This window comes from Hibiscus syriacus, unplaced genomic scaffold (assembly GCF_006381635.1).
Source record: "Hibiscus syriacus cultivar Baekdansim isolate YM2019G1 unplaced genomic scaffold, ASM638163v2 tig00018853_pilon, whole genome shotgun sequence".
NCBI classification, from domain to species: Eukaryota; Viridiplantae; Streptophyta; class Magnoliopsida; order Malvales; family Malvaceae; genus Hibiscus; species Hibiscus syriacus.
The window spans coordinates 45,833-62,566 of NW_024062451.1; the positions used below are offsets into that span (position 1 = coordinate 45,833).

At 35.1% G+C, this 16,734-nt stretch overlaps 2 protein-coding genes and 1 pseudogene across 2 annotated transcripts; 2 read left to right on the forward strand and 1 right to left on the reverse strand.

The window, feature by feature from the left end:
• Window positions 1–1,346: 1,346 nt before the first annotated feature.
• LOC120209442 lies at window positions 1,347–2,655 on the forward strand (annotated as a pseudogene).
• Window positions 2,656–4,120: 1,465 nt separating this feature from the next.
• On the reverse strand, window positions 4,121–5,951 carry LOC120209448 (annexin D2-like). Its single transcript, XM_039208454.1, has 5 exons — window positions 5,873–5,951; window positions 5,161–5,306; window positions 4,827–5,042; window positions 4,513–4,725; window positions 4,121–4,417 (listed from the first exon to the last, which is right to left on the reverse strand). Exons 1-5 carry the CDS (start codon window positions 5,946–5,948, stop codon window positions 4,121–4,123), a joined length of 948 nt encoding a protein of 315 aa, XP_039064385.1. The 5' UTR covers window positions 5,949–5,951.
• A 1,358-nt stretch (window positions 5,952–7,309) lies between these two features.
• Window positions 7,310–10,164, forward strand: LOC120209441 (UDP-N-acetylglucosamine transporter ROCK1-like). Its single transcript, XM_039208451.1, has 7 exons — window positions 7,310–7,538; window positions 8,020–8,068; window positions 8,159–8,385; window positions 8,701–8,897; window positions 8,986–9,128; window positions 9,363–9,437; window positions 9,832–10,164. Exons 1-5 carry the CDS (start codon window positions 7,501–7,503, stop codon window positions 9,054–9,056), a joined length of 582 nt encoding a protein of 193 aa, XP_039064382.1. The 5' UTR covers window positions 7,310–7,500; the 3' UTR covers window positions 9,057–9,128; window positions 9,363–9,437; window positions 9,832–10,164.
• The last annotated feature ends 6,570 nt before the right edge of the window (window positions 10,165–16,734 follow it).

Sequence of the window (16,734 nt, forward strand, 5' to 3'; positions counted from 1 at the left end):
TAATATCAATGACCAAAACTTTAAAATTTTTGAATGTGATTAGTAAAACTGAACACTTATGAAACAAAAGGGGTCATTTCGGTAGTTTACCCTAGTATAAAAAAACTACGAAAAAGGATTTTGGGCATTGAGGAGATTGTCGAAGATGAGGGATGATGCTAGGGTCTTGTTTGGAGTTGGTGTGAGCTGGGCAATGGTTAATAATCGGTGGATCAGGAGCAGGAGACCTATGATGCAGTGGCATAGGGTCATCTGGTTCCTTCTTCACATTCCTAGGCACTCGATTGTGGCTTGGATGATTATATTGAATAGGGTTTCTACCAAGGAGAGGCTTGCGAGAATGGGGTGGCTACAGATGGCATTTGTAATTTGTGTGGGGTTCATATTGAGACAAGGGGTCACCTTTTCATGGAATGCCATTTCTCTTGTGAATTTTGGAGTAGGGTCTTGCAGTTATGTGGACTGCAGTGGAGACTTTCTGATTGGAGCATTTCCATGCGATGGGTTGTTGAGAATCTAAAAGGTAAGTCGGTTATAGTTTGTATCCTCAAATTGGCCTGGGTGGGGTTTTTGTATTTTGTATGGGAAGAATGTAACCATAGGCAGTTCCGAGGAGTCTTTAGGTCTATTGAGGAAGTTGTTGATTGTATTAGGGTGGTTGTGAGGATTCGTTTGCAGGTTTGTTGCATTGATAGACTTGATGGGGTGAACTTTGTTCCATGTAATAGATGAGGGATATGATTTGGATATGTTTGTCTTTGTTTTGTTGTAGGAGCTTTGCTGCCTTCTTTGGATTAATCTACCATTGAATTATTATAAAAAAAGGATTTTGTATCTAAATATAATCCAATAAATTATAATATACCAAAATAGCACCCTTAGTTAAATATATACTAAAATAACACCTTCTCCCAACTATATATTTAAACAATATTCAAACCAACGATCTCTTTTTGATTTGAAAGTTTGAAATCTGATCTTGATCTTCAAATAAAATATAAAATCTTATATTTCGTCCTTTCTCTTTTGGATTTAACCAGATCTGTCTATTGTTAAATCTTCTTTTGGGTTTGTTTTGATTTGTATCACGATATCATTTTTTTAGCTGTTTAAATCACCTAATTTGTATTAAATTTATGCATTTGGAATATTTACTTTGAGTGGTTTCAGTCTGAATCTAGCTCAATATCCTACCTTTTTTTTCCAATTAATATTGCTCATTGGATTGTAGATTAACTATAGATTATTTATGCTTATAATCCCTTAAATTGGACTTTGTTCTAAGAATTTCATGATTTTGCTTCATTCTGGCATGGAGTTGTAATGTAAGAGTAGTATATTACTTTCATCAAGGGCCAGTTTAGATGTGTCGCTATCGTTCATCTGAATCCGTCTGGAAATGTTCCCTATTGCTCTTTCAGGAAGCCTTGCTCGGGTTACAAAATGAAAGAGATGACTGGTAGTGGAATTTTAGCTGCCAATGGTGCATCTGAAACTACTGCCACTAATTCCACTAACTAAACTGGAGTGCGCATGCATCAGGTATTGTTTGATCTCCCTCGGGGAATGACCGTGATTGTTAAACGGTTGTCTACGAAAACTTACAGCTCTAAACTCTGGTGTTATTTTCAGCGAGCAACGAATAGCCAATTATCATTCACTGCCGATGCAAGTGTTTCTCCCAAGAAGCCTACCTCTCTACTCGAGGTAGCGAAGCAGCGTGAGTTAAGTGGCTCGTTGCAAAGCGAATCGGATGCAAAGAATAAAAAGATATCGAATGCAAAGTATAAGGAGATCAGTGCACATGACATCTTTTCCTCTCCTCCTGAAATCAAGCCACGTTCGTTGGCCGCCGCCGCCGCTGAATCAAGAGAAAACAAAGACATGGTTGAGCTCGTGCCATGAAGTATCTGCACATCTGTCAAAGTTTCAAATGTGAGTTCTATCTTTTAGGTGCCTGTCAAAATTTAGGTATAAAAGTTACTCTTCATTGTTCTTGAAGTATACATGTGTCCAATATACATGAAAATTGTTACAAAAAAAAAGTTGAGCAAACCTATGTTAAACACATACTTGCATCCAACTCTCATCCCCAAGTACCCTGAATTTGAAGTTTCATCAATTATATAACTTATATTTCGCAATTGTTATAGCCTGCTGGAGGGCAGACAAGTATCCTATTCACAGATGAACCAGTTGTGAAGGCAATGAAAAAGATACATAACCAAAAGTTTCAAAAGCTGACTGGTACCGGTATCTTCAAGGGAGACGTTCCTCCAGGTTCTGCAGAAAAACCGCTGAGCCAAGCTAAACTGCGAGAAATGAGTGGCAATGACATCTTTTCTGATGGGAAGGCAGAATCTCGGAGTTTTTTGGGCGGCTCACGAAAGGTCCCCGGTGGTGAGAGCAGCATTTCCTTGGTTTAACTTGATAATTAGCTCATTAGGTGCCTGTGTACAAGTTGTGTCTTTTATTTTACAACCCACTTTGTGCTTTGCTATGTTTTAACTATGAAGTGCCCTCGATGCTGTAGGACAATGAGTTTGGTCATTCGAGTGGCCGATGTTGTTTGTGGCTTATGAAATACGTTGTTAGAGTGTAGCATTTAGATTCGAACCCTGGGCAGTTGGGGTCGGCTAATCCAGTTATTTCAACTACTTCCATTGTGTTCCTTGGTGTTTGCTCTGATCTCCGGACCAACTGTTTGTTGAATAATAAAAGCCCTTGGTAATTAGGTGTTGTACTTTTAAAATCTTAAACTGTGTTGCGAAATTTATCCGAAATGATGATATGATATGTTAATATTTACATGTGAATGATGCGATGTTGACCTGTTGATGTGTACTGAATAAATTGTTAATATTTATAATATTGGCATTCAATAGGACCAATCGCACGTCCATGCACATGCCTGGCTGAGAGGTACTAAAGCAACAGAATTTTGAACCCCATTTTCCAAGGGACAAAGGGTAAAGCTTACGCCAAATGCACTGCCTTCATGTGCTGTCGATTAGGGACTTTATGTGGCATCATCGATCGGGGACGAACTCATGATTTTATATTAAAATAAATAAATTTGAATTTATAAAATTTTATGTGATAAAAAATAAAGTTTTAATAAAATATATATTAAAAAAATTAAAATATATGATAATTTTAAATTTTTAAAGATGTGATTCCTCTCATATGCCGTCCCCGTTGGTCCATCCCTTGTGTCGACCATTCATATTCACAAATGTTTTGTTATCCTCTAAGAATGCTGAAGAGCTTGCTAATGTTTAAAGTTCAGAAACTAGTTGCATAATTGTAATCTAATTTTTTTATTATCAAAGGGTAATATTTTAAAATAAATTGAGTAACATTCTAGGTTGAAATTGGAAATATTATATTTTTTTTCATAACAATTCAGGTAAATTGCATAATTATTCTAGTTGCAACCTAAAAAGTTGCTATAAAGAAATTATCGGTTGTAATTGAAATTATTATCAATTGTGTAACTTTTTCGAGTAAACACCTAATATTTTAGATTAAAACCCATTGTAATATAACATTCTTTATTTAATCAAAATTATTATCAATTGTATAAATTTTTAGTATAAGCAAGTAACATTTTAGGTTAAAATCCATCGTAATATAGCATTTTCAAATGTAATCAAAATTATAATAAATTATATAACTTTTTAAGTTTGATAGTATAGAAATGACCATCCAGCTCAGTTGGTAGAGCACAAGGTTCTTAATCTTGAGGTCGTAGGATCGAGCCCCACAGAGGGCATTTCATAATTCGGAGGTCTCCTATGGAAGCTGCTCTCAATTTGGTGTTGGGGGTAGCCTACTATCTTACTTCCCCTTACCCCATACATATGGTAAAAAGGACAACCATTTTAAGTTTGATAGTATAATGTTTCAAGTTAAAACATACCACAAATTAATTTTAGATTAGAGCGTCGGGTGCAATTAACTCAATTTTTAATCTCCAAAATATAGCCGATCAATCGAGTTACAGTCGTGTGAAAATTATTTACCAAATGGCGCTTCAAACCATTGCCAAGAAAACATTGTCAAAGCAGAAAAGTAGGCTACTCATAGTCATACGAAGGAACCGGGAACCGGGAACAGTTCAGACATCTCCGGCTCCGATCAGGGCAAGAAGCATTTTCTCATAGTCCCCAGAAGTATCTCCAGCAATTGCTTTATCGAGAGGAACACTGTTTCTGCGCTGATATGCTTCCTTGATGCGTACCATGTCTACCTCTGCCCGAGTTGCCACAACTCGGGTAAGAGCCCATTCATCTGTTCCCGACTTACCGAGTGCTTGACGTAAAACCTTCTCGAAATATTTCTCGGAAGTTGTCAAGCACTTGATAGCAGATCTCAGTAATTTGAGGAATTGATCACTGGGGTCAGCCTTCAGATCCTGCAAACCATTATCAGTTTGAATCAGAACATACTCGGAAATTCGATAAATCAGACCGCCCTGTCTCCTTTACGATCATGGTTATATATGACTACCTTGTTGATTGGACTGCCGAATGAATTATTGTAATGACTGAGAGTTGCATTTAGCTGTGCCTTACTCCTTGTAGTAAGAATCCTGATCAATTCCTCATCACCGTATTGCTTGTCCGAGATTTTTTCATGAAGTATCTTAGCCTCGGATTTCGCAAGAGACATGTCCGACTCCTCTCCCTCATATCGGAATGTGCTAACAAGCGGGACCAAAAGCTGCATTGAGCAAGTAATGTGAGCAAACACCTGATAAATCTTATGCAAAGCATTCGACACGATGATGATAAGATCAGGGGAGATGAAATTCGAGTCGGAACCTTGCGGTAGTCTCCAGATGTGTGGTGCGCAACGTCTTCTTCGAGGGATTTCTTATAACGGGCATGATACGCCTTTTTCACGTCGAGTAGTGCATATGAAGACCTGGCGCAAGCTATTTCCATGAGAACCAAATGGATCGATGAGTTCTTTGTAGCTTCTTTAGCCAGATATGCATCTCGCTCTGCAGGGTCCATGGTAAACAACAGCACGATCCGCTGTCAAATGGCGAAACAAAGCAAAAATCCCGATAAGTTAAGGAAACCATATTATGAATTACAACAAAAATAAACTTCATGCCACTGCCGAACATCGAAACGTATGTCGAAATCTGACCTCGAAGTCACGAGTAAGTTCCTTCTCCAAGCACTTGAGGAGATCTTCCCCATAAGCTTCATGGTAAGCTTTCCTAATCGAATTGCGCTGTGCTGCATTTCTGTGAGCCAATATGTCGATGATCAATTGCTCGTTCGTACCCCAGCCTGTAAAAGAACATGAAGAACAGTTACAAATGGCAGATAAAATCTAATGCCATTTTTCAAATACGGATTGAGAGTAGATAAATGGTATTGCAATAAGAATATTTTGAATCTTCATCTTTTATGAAATATTACAATTATATGATCTTCGAAGATTATTCAAATTAAGATGTCTGGAGTCGAACATGAATACGAGCAATCTATCTGCCACTACCCAGATATTATGAAATATATAATCATATTACACCAAATGATCCACAGTCTAAAATGCAGATCAGATGGTGATTCAACCGCAACGCTGACGGACAAAACAGCAATGATCAGATCCGGAATCCATGATAACTCAAATCGCAGGAACCGTTGAACGAATGCTTTTCAAAGATCATTGCAAACACGATGACAAAAAATACGAAAACACCCAAGAGCAAAGAAGATCAATCAAAATACATAAAAATCCATGATCCAATAAAATCTTTTGAAACATCAACGCAAACAAAAAAAAAATGAACAAAAACTAAAGAATTGATGAATGATTCAAATTAGAACGTATAGAAAATGATGAAACTGACCTGAAAAGGCTTTTTGAAGTTGCTCGGCATCCTCAGAAGGAGAAGGAACATGAGATGGAACTTTAAGGGTTGCCATTGAAAGTTGAAACTCTGTTTGTGTGTGTGTTTGCAGTTAAGCCTTCTCTTTATAGTACATTGAACGCAATTAAATTTCCTTTTTTTTTCTAATTTTGGATGAACGATTTTTTCCTTTTTTAGCAATAACGAATCATTTCATTCCACAAAATAACCAAATTACAGTGAGGACTGGAACCCTTAAAAAAGTACAGTATTATGGAAAAGTCCCATAATTGATTCGTTAAAAAAAATTGTTGCTCGACTCGTGCTTTTTAAACTCGTTACTCGTTAAACTCAGTGAAATTTTTATATTATTTTTAATTATAGGTAAAATCTATCAATACTATAAATTAATTGATTAGTTAATTTATCATGTTTTTATTATCTATTAGTAAATTAATATTTTTTTAATGAAATAGTTTTTTAAAATAACTACAAAAAATTATAAAAAAATTTAACAAGCTGCTCACGAATTTTTCGAGTCGAGTTGGACTTTGATTGACTCATCTAGTTAAGATATCGAGTCGAGTCAATCCAAATCGAACTTTTACAGAATTTTGATCGAGTCAAGTTCGAGTTGCTCAACTCATTAAGCACCCACACAAGCTTAACCCTGAAGGAAAATAAATTGGTATGAACTTAAACGTTTTAGTACCTAACTTTTCAATTTTTTTATAAAAATTTTTACTTAACGTTTAATTTTTGTTTTGTTTTAGTACCTCGCTGTTAAAAATTTAATGGGTAATTTGCAAGTGGCACATTTTTATGTGTAAATTATATCATTCATCACTCAACTATCTTCTCACTCCTATTTTGGTCAATAGAGTTTAATTTTTTAATTTAATTACTTATAATTTAATCACTCTAACTTTCAAAATTATTTTTTATTTTTAATTATATATTAATAAAATAATAATAAAATGTCACATCAAAAAATATTAATAAAATAAATTAGAGTGATTAGAATAAGAACAATTTGAAAGTTGAGTAGTTAAATTAAAAAAAAATTTAACTTTAGAACAAAAATAAGAGTGAAAAGATAGTTGAGTGATGAATGATGTAATTTACCCATAAAAATATAATTTTGTTAAGTTTTTAACGACGATATACTAAAATGAAATAAAAATTAAATGTTATATAAGTATTAAAACAAATCAAGACTGATAATTTAGATATTAAATGTATAATTTACACTAGATATAATTGTGTGGTAATTATTTTAAACTTGTGAACTATAAACTGTTGAAATCCAACCAAAAATAAACCTTTTTCCCGTATACTTTTCAGAAGTGAAGAAAAGCATGCCCTTAATTTAACTGATATTTAAATTGAGAGGACATCAGTTGTTATAGACCAAATGTTTTAGGGCGGCATTGCCGCCCCAAGCTCAATGTGGCTCCGTCCCTGTGCGAGAGTAACAACTATCTTTTCCGACGCCAAAAGGGAAAGAAAAAGAAAACACTCTGATCTGATCTCTGTCATTCGCCAAGAAAACCATCAGATTAGTAAGTCGAGGATCAACTTGGAGACTCTGAACAAGAAAACTCGCTCCTTCGTGAAGGTCGCCAGTAATGGCGACGACAAAGCCAAAATCATACTCCGATTCCAGGTAAATTGAGTTCACGCGTTTGGCTTTACTCCGTTTTGATGAAAAGATGACAATTGATGAAAAGGAACCGTTTTGTAATATTTTAGTTAATCATGATCTTTTCCTTAAGTTGAATTTTCATGATTTTTCCTAGTTTTTGTTTTCTTTTTCTTATAATTGGAAACATCTAGAGAGCTTGTTCATTCTCGAATTTTAAGCATCATCTTGGTTTGTCTGTGCATTTTTCTTGTAGTACCTGTGTCAGTTACTTATTTGGATATGGGTATAGAGATAACATCCTCTATGAATCCTTCAAATACACTGCAATTGAACATATCCGTGTTGAGCTCAAACCTCTGTCCGGTTTTCATACTTGAAACCAAGTAGCATAGCATGTGTATGTATCATAAATGACACATTTCTTCGTATGTATTCCTGTGCGTTTAAACATTTTTCTCTTTCAAGTTTTTAACTCATAATCTGTTTCTTTTTTTTTCTCCAGTCGGGAAGTAATTGTAAATTCATCAGTCTTGACATGTGAGGTAGCCAAGGTAATTTTACGACTAATATATGCTTTTGGTTCTTTTAGCATTTAAGTATCTGGGTTTGTGAGATCATTTACTTCTGAATATGTATACTAGGTTGTACGTGCCATTATTCTCATGGCGAAAGATGGTAGCTTAAAGAAACTGTCAAAGGAATGGACTTTGATGGGTTCACTGACTGCATCAGGTCGTCCTGCAGCAATTTATGCACTTCGAAACAGCTTGTTGCAGATATCTTACAGGAATCTCGATTCACTTACTTTCTCAATGCTGAACCAGAGAAAAATAATTTTTACTGCCTTATTTACATTTATCATACTGAGGTATCTTTCCCAAAAGACTCTTTATCTATGATTCATCTTCTTTATTATTGATCAACTGGTTTGTTTTAAAGCTAGAAACTAGGTTGATGTTTATATATTTAACTCACTGTAGCTTACCAATTTGTTAGTCTGCTTTTGAGTTGCAAATGATTACTTCATCTAGTATTTTTCTGAATTTGATAGTTTTTATGACTTTTTTTCATTGCAAAGTGGTATTTTTTCAACTGAAAGCATCATCCTATTATTTTTATTCTAATAAAGATTTTCAGGATATATGTGAGCTTATTTTGCTTAATTTGTGGCGTTTCCATGCAGGCAGAGGCAGTCAATTCACCAACTTGGGGCTCTGTTTTTATTGATCATGGCTGCTTTACTTCTAAGCATCGATGAAGGTTCTAGCAAAGCTTCTAGCAGTGGTGATCCCGAGCAAATTCTATTTTACGGATTTGTCCCTGTTTTAGTTGGTTCTGTACTTTCCGGTTTGGCTTTCATTATGTCAATGGGCTTCTCAGGTAAGAAACAGCTTATTTTCTATTTTAAATTAACAAATTATATAGGATTGGCCATCTTTTTTCATCCACTTAAGGTTTTCTTTATTAGGTCAAGAATCACTCATCATACTTGATGACTATAGAAATGTCTATTGTCGGAAGCTTGTGCTTATAGGCTAGTATCTCCAAGTCTCCAGATGGAGAACCTATTAGACGCCATGGATTCTTTTTTGGTTGGACTCCACAACTTTGGTAATTATCTTATTTTATTTGAAAATTTCTTTAGATAAAATTGGGTATGCTCTTTGGTTTATGGAAGCAGGAAAAGAATAGTGTAAGACTGGGAAGGGAACTTTACTAGCTAAGACTACATAATTTCTCTATAATGGATGAACATAAGCTTATTTCGGTGATACTTTTATGTTTTAACTTGCATGATACAAGCGCGCTAAAGTTTAAACAAAAGTATTTTCCTTGCTTTTTCAGATTCCAGTTGTAGCCAATGCTCTTGGCGGCATTCTTGTTGGCCTTATCACCAGTCTTGCAGGTGGTGTGACGAAGGTAAGCTCAACTACATCAAATTAATACAGTGAAAACTCAGGATGGGGTATCGAAGGGTACATTGATGATTAAATAGGTGCATGTTGATATGGGGGCTATCGAGTTGCATGCATCATCTAGTATACAAAGATTATGGGTTTCGAGTTGTTGACCTCGCTTAATTTAATGAATCCATGTATTGAAATCAAAGAGGGATGAAGGGTAATGTAGGCAAAGTGCCTTGAAATCCTAGAACACCTGCTAGGAGTGAGGGGCACTGATGCAGAGATGAAACTTAACCCCTTCTATGTATCTGAATTCTAAGAACACAGATTGTTTGAGGTTAGTTTCTAATACCAAATACCATTTTCTCAATAACACTTTGCTGGTAATCTTTTTTCTCAAATTCGAGCAGGGGTTTGTCGTCGTTTCAGCAATGTTGCAGTTCCTGTTAGAAGGAAAACCACCATCGATGTATAGTCTCGTGGCTCTTCCGCTTGTCATCATCAGCATTTCAATATACCAGAAATATCCATACGGAGTCAAAAAGAAGGAAGCCTAATAACACCTGTAGGCAGGTAAGGGGATTTCTCAGAGTGACCCCAATTATTATAGTTTCCGTTTGTTTTTCCCAAGTTTTAATGGGAGGGTTAACATGAATTCTAAGATGCATGCAAATGAAGAAGGCATATCATATGTGGTTAAAATTGTGAACACAAAGAAGCAAGGCATCGATGCAAGTCTCTGACCTTTTGAAACAGTGCAAAATTGTATGATTTGTGAATTGAATATTCATGTATGTGATTGTATATATGTATATATACAATTAAAAGATATACTTTTAAAATAATTGAAAAAAAATAAAAAAGTAAACATGTAACTTGTTTATCTGAATAAAAGATACTTTTATTAGTGGCAGCACAAGTGGAAATTGACACATAAACATGATACTATATAGGATAGACTGCGAGTAAGCCATTACGGGAAAGCAAAAGAGTGAAGCCGATCATCAGTGACATACAAACCCAATTTCATAAAATCATCATTGTTTCGATGAAAAGAACTGTTGAAAGATAATTTATCGATATTATCATAGCTCTCAATATTGTTTAAGAAATTTAGTGTTCCATCACAATAAATTAACTGGTGGGTGACATTTTTGTATATAATAACTTGTTTAGTTCCCATGTAAGAAATAAAAGAAATTTAGTACAACTGAACTCAAAACAAAAGGGGTAACTGGAAAGGAGAAGCAATCCAAAGTTGCTTTGATGGTTTTTGCTCGTTTTGTTAACTTGCGGTTTGAAAATGAGAGACACTGTATACGATGAAATCATACCTCCCGTGAGCTAAACGTGTATTTTACCAATTATATAGCAGCGAAAGTCAAAAGCAAAACTAAAGATTATCTTTTTCATAATGTAGTCCAACTAAAAAAATCCAATGAGAACCTTTGAGTAATTTTGTTGTTGTTGATTAATTGTTTCGTTAATTCTTGTTGATGTGAATGCTTTCTCAAGTCTGCATGTTACGAAGGAAATACTGATTGTGACTGTTGGTAGAGACGAAAATAATCAGTTTTTGATTGTCTGAGCATTTGTTGAAAAGGAAGGGAAAAAAATAATAGAGATGACTTTTGCAAAAACTTATGGTTGACTTAAAACGTCGTAATGACGAAAGACTTACATTTATATTGGATAACAATGAAAAATATTGATCAAAGAACCCTATTTAATTTTTTTGAACCGAAGAGAGAGACTAAAAAATATGATACAAAGAGCACGTTAATTTCTTAAAAAAATACAAGAACCTGGCGTGCCGTTTTGTCAATTAAATAAGAAAACAAAATAGGTTACCATGAGCCATGGCGGCAACGCAACTTTTTAAAAGGTCAAGATCTGAGATTCACACGCGTGAATCACCGAGAACATTTCGAGCCTTGCATCTCTCGTCTTTTTCCAAGTTTAGGCCATTGAAATCGGTTATCTGTGTGAGGAATCATTTCAAGAGAAGCCACTGCCCGAAAATTTATAGCTGCAATAGGTGACATAAGAAGAGTTTCTCGGCATTGAGCGATTTGAAGGCTCATTTGAAGCATTGTGGCATTGGGGAAGAGGTTAAGAAGTGGAAGTGCAGTTGCGGGAATTGATTTTCCAGGAAAGATAAGCTCTTCGGACACATATCGTTGTTCGAAGGACATATGTGTTGAAACATTTTGATATTTCGATATAACAAATTAAGTTAAATGGATTTTAAGATTTTTCAAATGATTTTCTAAGTATATTCGATATAACTATTCGAATATCAAAACATTACTCCAAATATTTCAAAAATCATTTTTAATCCTTACTTAAGTGTAAAATTAAGTTTTAATCATAAAACAATTTCAAAATAATTTTACAAAGTATTTCGAACCAATTCAAAGCCAAAAATTTCAGATTGCTCATAGGGAACCGATTCCCCCCCATAGGAGGAACCAATTCCCCCCTGAATGGTTTGGCTCCGAGATTTCCAGAATGCTCGGAGGGAACCGATTCCCCCATAGGAGGAACCGATTCCCCCCTAAACAGTTTTGTTCCGAGAATTCCAGTATGCTCGGAGGGAACCGATCCCCCCCAAAGGGGTACCGATTCCCCCCTTGTACAACGGTCGAAATATTTGAATTTTACACTTAGGAACCGATTCCCTTCAAGGGGGAACCGATTCCCCCCACGCTCCAAGCTGTTTTATTAAATGTTTTCACACTAAAACGGCTATAATTTCTTCTCTAATCATCCCCCAACGTTCAGAAGTAATCCAAGGTGTATTTAAGCAAGCTTAGAAGCCATTGATCAAAAACAAGAAACATCAAGCAACTAGAATCAAGAGAGAATTAAAGAGAAAGCATCAAACCTCAAGTTTGAGCATTTCAAGCCTATTTTCATTCAATATTCATTTTGCTTTCAAGAACACTTTTTGTGCTCAATTGTATTCATCTTTGAGTGTTCTTTTTCTTTGTTCTAGAATTGTGCAAACATCTTACCTTGTGAGGTTTTCTTGTAAGTTTGCAAATTTGTAATCTTCTCTTTGGGAAAAAGAGTGTTCTCAAGAGTTGGGGTATACTCTTGAGGGTATTGTAAGGTTATCTCTTTGGCCTCAAAAGAAAGAACAAATTAGTGAATTTGTTAGAAAATCCTTAGTGTGGATATCTAAGGTAGTGGACGTAGACTTTATTTGAGAAAGTCGAACCACTGTAAATCGCTGTGCAATTACTTTCAATTTTCTGCAAAAACTTCCACAAAAATTTTAATTGCCAATTCACCCCCCTCTTGGCCGATTTCGTCAATCGATTAACTCAACAATTGGTATCAGAGCCTAACTCATTTGAAGGTTTTATCGCCTCTTGAGTCGATTCGGGAAGAGTTATATCGATTATTAAAGTCATCAATGGCCTCCGCTTCAAACTTCGACTCCGGTCTCGATTCGATGCCCGTCAACAAGCCTCCTTTCTTCAATGGAGCTAACTATGCCTATTGGAAGAATAGAATGATGTACTTCATTCAAGCAAGTGACATGGGAGCATGGAATGCTGTAGAAGAAGGATACATCAAACCTCTCACTCATCCAAGGTTGTGGAGTGAAGGAGAGACAAGAATGTTCCAGCTCAACTCCAAAGCCATCCATATTATTTTTTGTGCTCTTGGACCAGATGAATACGGAAGAGTTTCATCGTGTACAACCGCCAAAGAAATATGGGACAAACTTCAAGTCACACATGAAGGTACAGATGAGGTAAAGAAATCAAAAATTAGTATTCTAACGCATAGCTATGAAAATTTCAGGATGAAACCAAATGAAGACATCAAAGCTATGACGGATAGATTTTCAACGATTGTCAATGGTCTCAAATCATATGGAGAGATCATCTCAAATGAAAAGCTTGTGAGGAAGTTAGTTTACTCCCTCCCAAAATCATGGCAATCAAAGAAGACGGCAATCATCGAGTCTAAGGACCTATCGTCCTTAACTCTTGAAGAACTTATCGGTTCACTCCTTACTCATGAGATGATGCTCGAAGATGAGGTGGACCTTGATAAAGTTGAAGAGACACCAAAGGAAAAGGAGAAGAAGAAAAATATTGGAGTTGCTCTCAAATCCACAAAAGATGAGAGTGATTCTAATAATGATGATGATGACGAGGAAATGGCATTGTTTGCCAAACGGTTCAGAAAAATGATGAGACCTTACCAAGGAAGAAAATTCAAACGAAACGAAGGCCTCAAAAATGAACCAAAAGATAAGGACCCAATCATTTGCTATGAATGCAAAAAGCCGGGACATGTCAAATATGATTGCCCACAATTGAAGAAAAAGGGTCAATCAAAGAATAAACATAAGGCTCATGTGGCTACATGGAGCGATGAAGAAATTTCCGATGAAGAGGAACAAGAAGTAGCAAACTTGTGCTTGATGGCATTCGGGGAAGATTCTAAGGTAACCTCTAACTCATCCGATTTTGATGATTTATCTTATGATGAGTTATTTGAGGAATACAATGGGTTGGCTTCGGATTATGAGAAATTGTTTTTAAAATATAAAAATGATGTTTCAAAATTGAAAAATGAAAACAAACTCATATCCAAAACCAACAACGATCTTGAAAGTAAAATCAAAGATTTGCAAATCAAACTAGAAGAGTTTGAAAAGAAAAATGTAGATTTGCAAAATTTACTTTCAAAGATCAATGATGATCATCAAAAGAAAATTGATGATCTTAAAACTTCTTTTGATAAAGTTGGAACAAAACATTTTGAAAAAGGTGGAAATTCAAAATCCAACTTTGTTAGAAAAAGTTTTAGAAACTACAATCATAGAGGTCCCCAAAGAACCTCTAATGGAAAAATCATTAGAAGTATGTGGGTTCCTAAAGAACTCATTACTACTAAAGATAAAAATATCCTACACAAATGGATACCTAAGGGGACTAGGATTTTGGAAACTAATGAATATGGACCCAAAAGAATTTGGGTACCAAAAATCAAAAATTAATCTATGTTTGTAGGGAAAGGAGCATTGCTACAAGGCACGGGAAACAAATTCAAATTCATGGTACCTTGATAGTGGATGCTCAAGACATATGACCGGAGACAAAAGCCGGTTCATTGAGCTTAACGCCAAAAATGGAGGAGAAGTGACTTTTGGAGACAATTCAAAAGGTCACATTGAAGGTATTGGTACAATATGTAATACATCTTCCATACAAATTAAGAATGTTTTATATGTAAATGGATTAAAGCATAATCTATTGAGTATTAGTCAATTATGCGATAAAGGATTCAATGTCTTATTTGAAATTAATGGTTGTAAAGTCATTGACATTGCATCTAATCAGATTATGCTTGTTGGTCATAGAATAGGAAACATTTACATGGTGCATTTAGATTCTATTGATATGACTAATTTATGCCTAGTTGCTAAGGATGAGCATGATAGTTGGTTATGGCATAGGAGACTAGGTCATGCTAGTATGAGTGTTTTGCAACGGTTAATTCAAGAAGACTTAGTAAGAGGGTTGCCTAAGCTTAAATTTGATAATGATAAAATCTGTGATGCTTGTGCTAAAGGAAAACAAAAACGAGTTTCTTTTAAATCTATTAATGATGTATCAACTAGTAGAGTATTACAATTGATCCATTTAGATCTTTTTGGGCCAACTAGAACTACTAGCTTGGGTGGAAAACAATATGCATTTGTCTTGGTAGATGACTATTCTAGATACACTTGGGTTCTATTCTTAAGTACTAAAGATGAAAAATTAGAAAATTTCATCACATTTTCAAAAATAATCCAAAATGAAAAAGGTTACTCTATCACTAGTGTTAGAAGTGATCATGGAACTGAATTTGAAAATCTTGGATTTATTGAGTTTTGTAATTCTAATGGTATTAGCCATAATTTTTCAGCACCTAGAACCCCTCAACAAAATGGAGTTGCTGAGAGGAAAAATCGAACTTTAGAAGAAATGGCTAGAACCATGCTTTGTGAAAATAATTTGCCAAAATATTTTTGGGCGGAAGCCACAAATACCGCTTGTTATGTTGTAAATCGAGTAATGATTAGGCCAATTTTAAAGAAAACTCCATATGAAATTCTCAAAAATAAAAAGCCTAACATTAGCTATTTTCATCCTTTTGGATGCAAATGTTTTGTTTTAAACAACGGTAAAGAGAATCTTGGCAAATTTGATGCTAAAAGTGATGAAGGAATTTTTCTGGGTTATTCCTTAAATTCTAAAGCTTATCGTGTATTTAATAAAAGAACTTTAGTTGTAGAAGAGTCTATACATGTTGTTTTCGATGATAATCCCCTTCCAAGGAGGGATTCTTCTGTTAATGATGATGTAGGTATTGTACAAGCAAATGACGTTAGACATGACGTTGGAGAGTCATCATCAAAGGAAGAAACAAAAGATGAAGAAACTCATGATCCCCTCGAGAATCCAACCATTGAAGAAAGGGAAGTATCTTTTCCAAGAGAGTACAACTATGTCAAGGATGGTGAAATTATAGGTGATCCATCAAAAGGGGTAACTACTCGATCTTCTCTTAGAAATATCTGTAATTATGTTGCATTTATTTCATGCATAGAGCCTAAGAACATCAAAGAAGCATTAAAAGATGAACATTGGATTATGGCTATGCAAGAAGAATTAAATCAATTTGAGAGAAGTAAAGTATGGACATTAGTTGAAAGGCCTAGTAATAAATCTACTGTAGGTACTAGATGGGTTTTTAGAAATAAACTTGATGAAAGTGGTAATATAGTGAGGAACAAGGCTAGACTTGTTGCTCAAGGCTATACTCAAGAAGAAGGCATAGACTATGATGAAACATACGCTCCCGTAGCTAGGATGGAAGCAATTAGAATGTTATTGGCATTTGCATGTTTCAATGAATTTAAATTGTATCAAATGGATGTTAAAAGTGCATTTTTAAATGGTTTTATAAAAGAAGAAGTGTACGTGGAACAACCTCCAGGTTTTGAAGATTCAAATTTTCCGAATCATGTTTTAAAATTGACAAAAGCTCTTTATGGTTTAAAACAAGCTCCTAGAGCTTGGTATGAAAGATTGTCAAATTTTTTAATTGAAAAAGATTTTTTAAAAGGAAAGGTTGACACTACATTGTTTTTAAAGAGAAAATGTAAAGATTTATTAGTAGTTCAAATTTATGTTGATGATATAATATTTGGTTCTACTAATGATGTTCTTTGCCAAGAATTTCTAAGCTAATGCAAAGTGAGTTTGAGATGAGCATGATGGGGGAGCTCTCATTTTTCT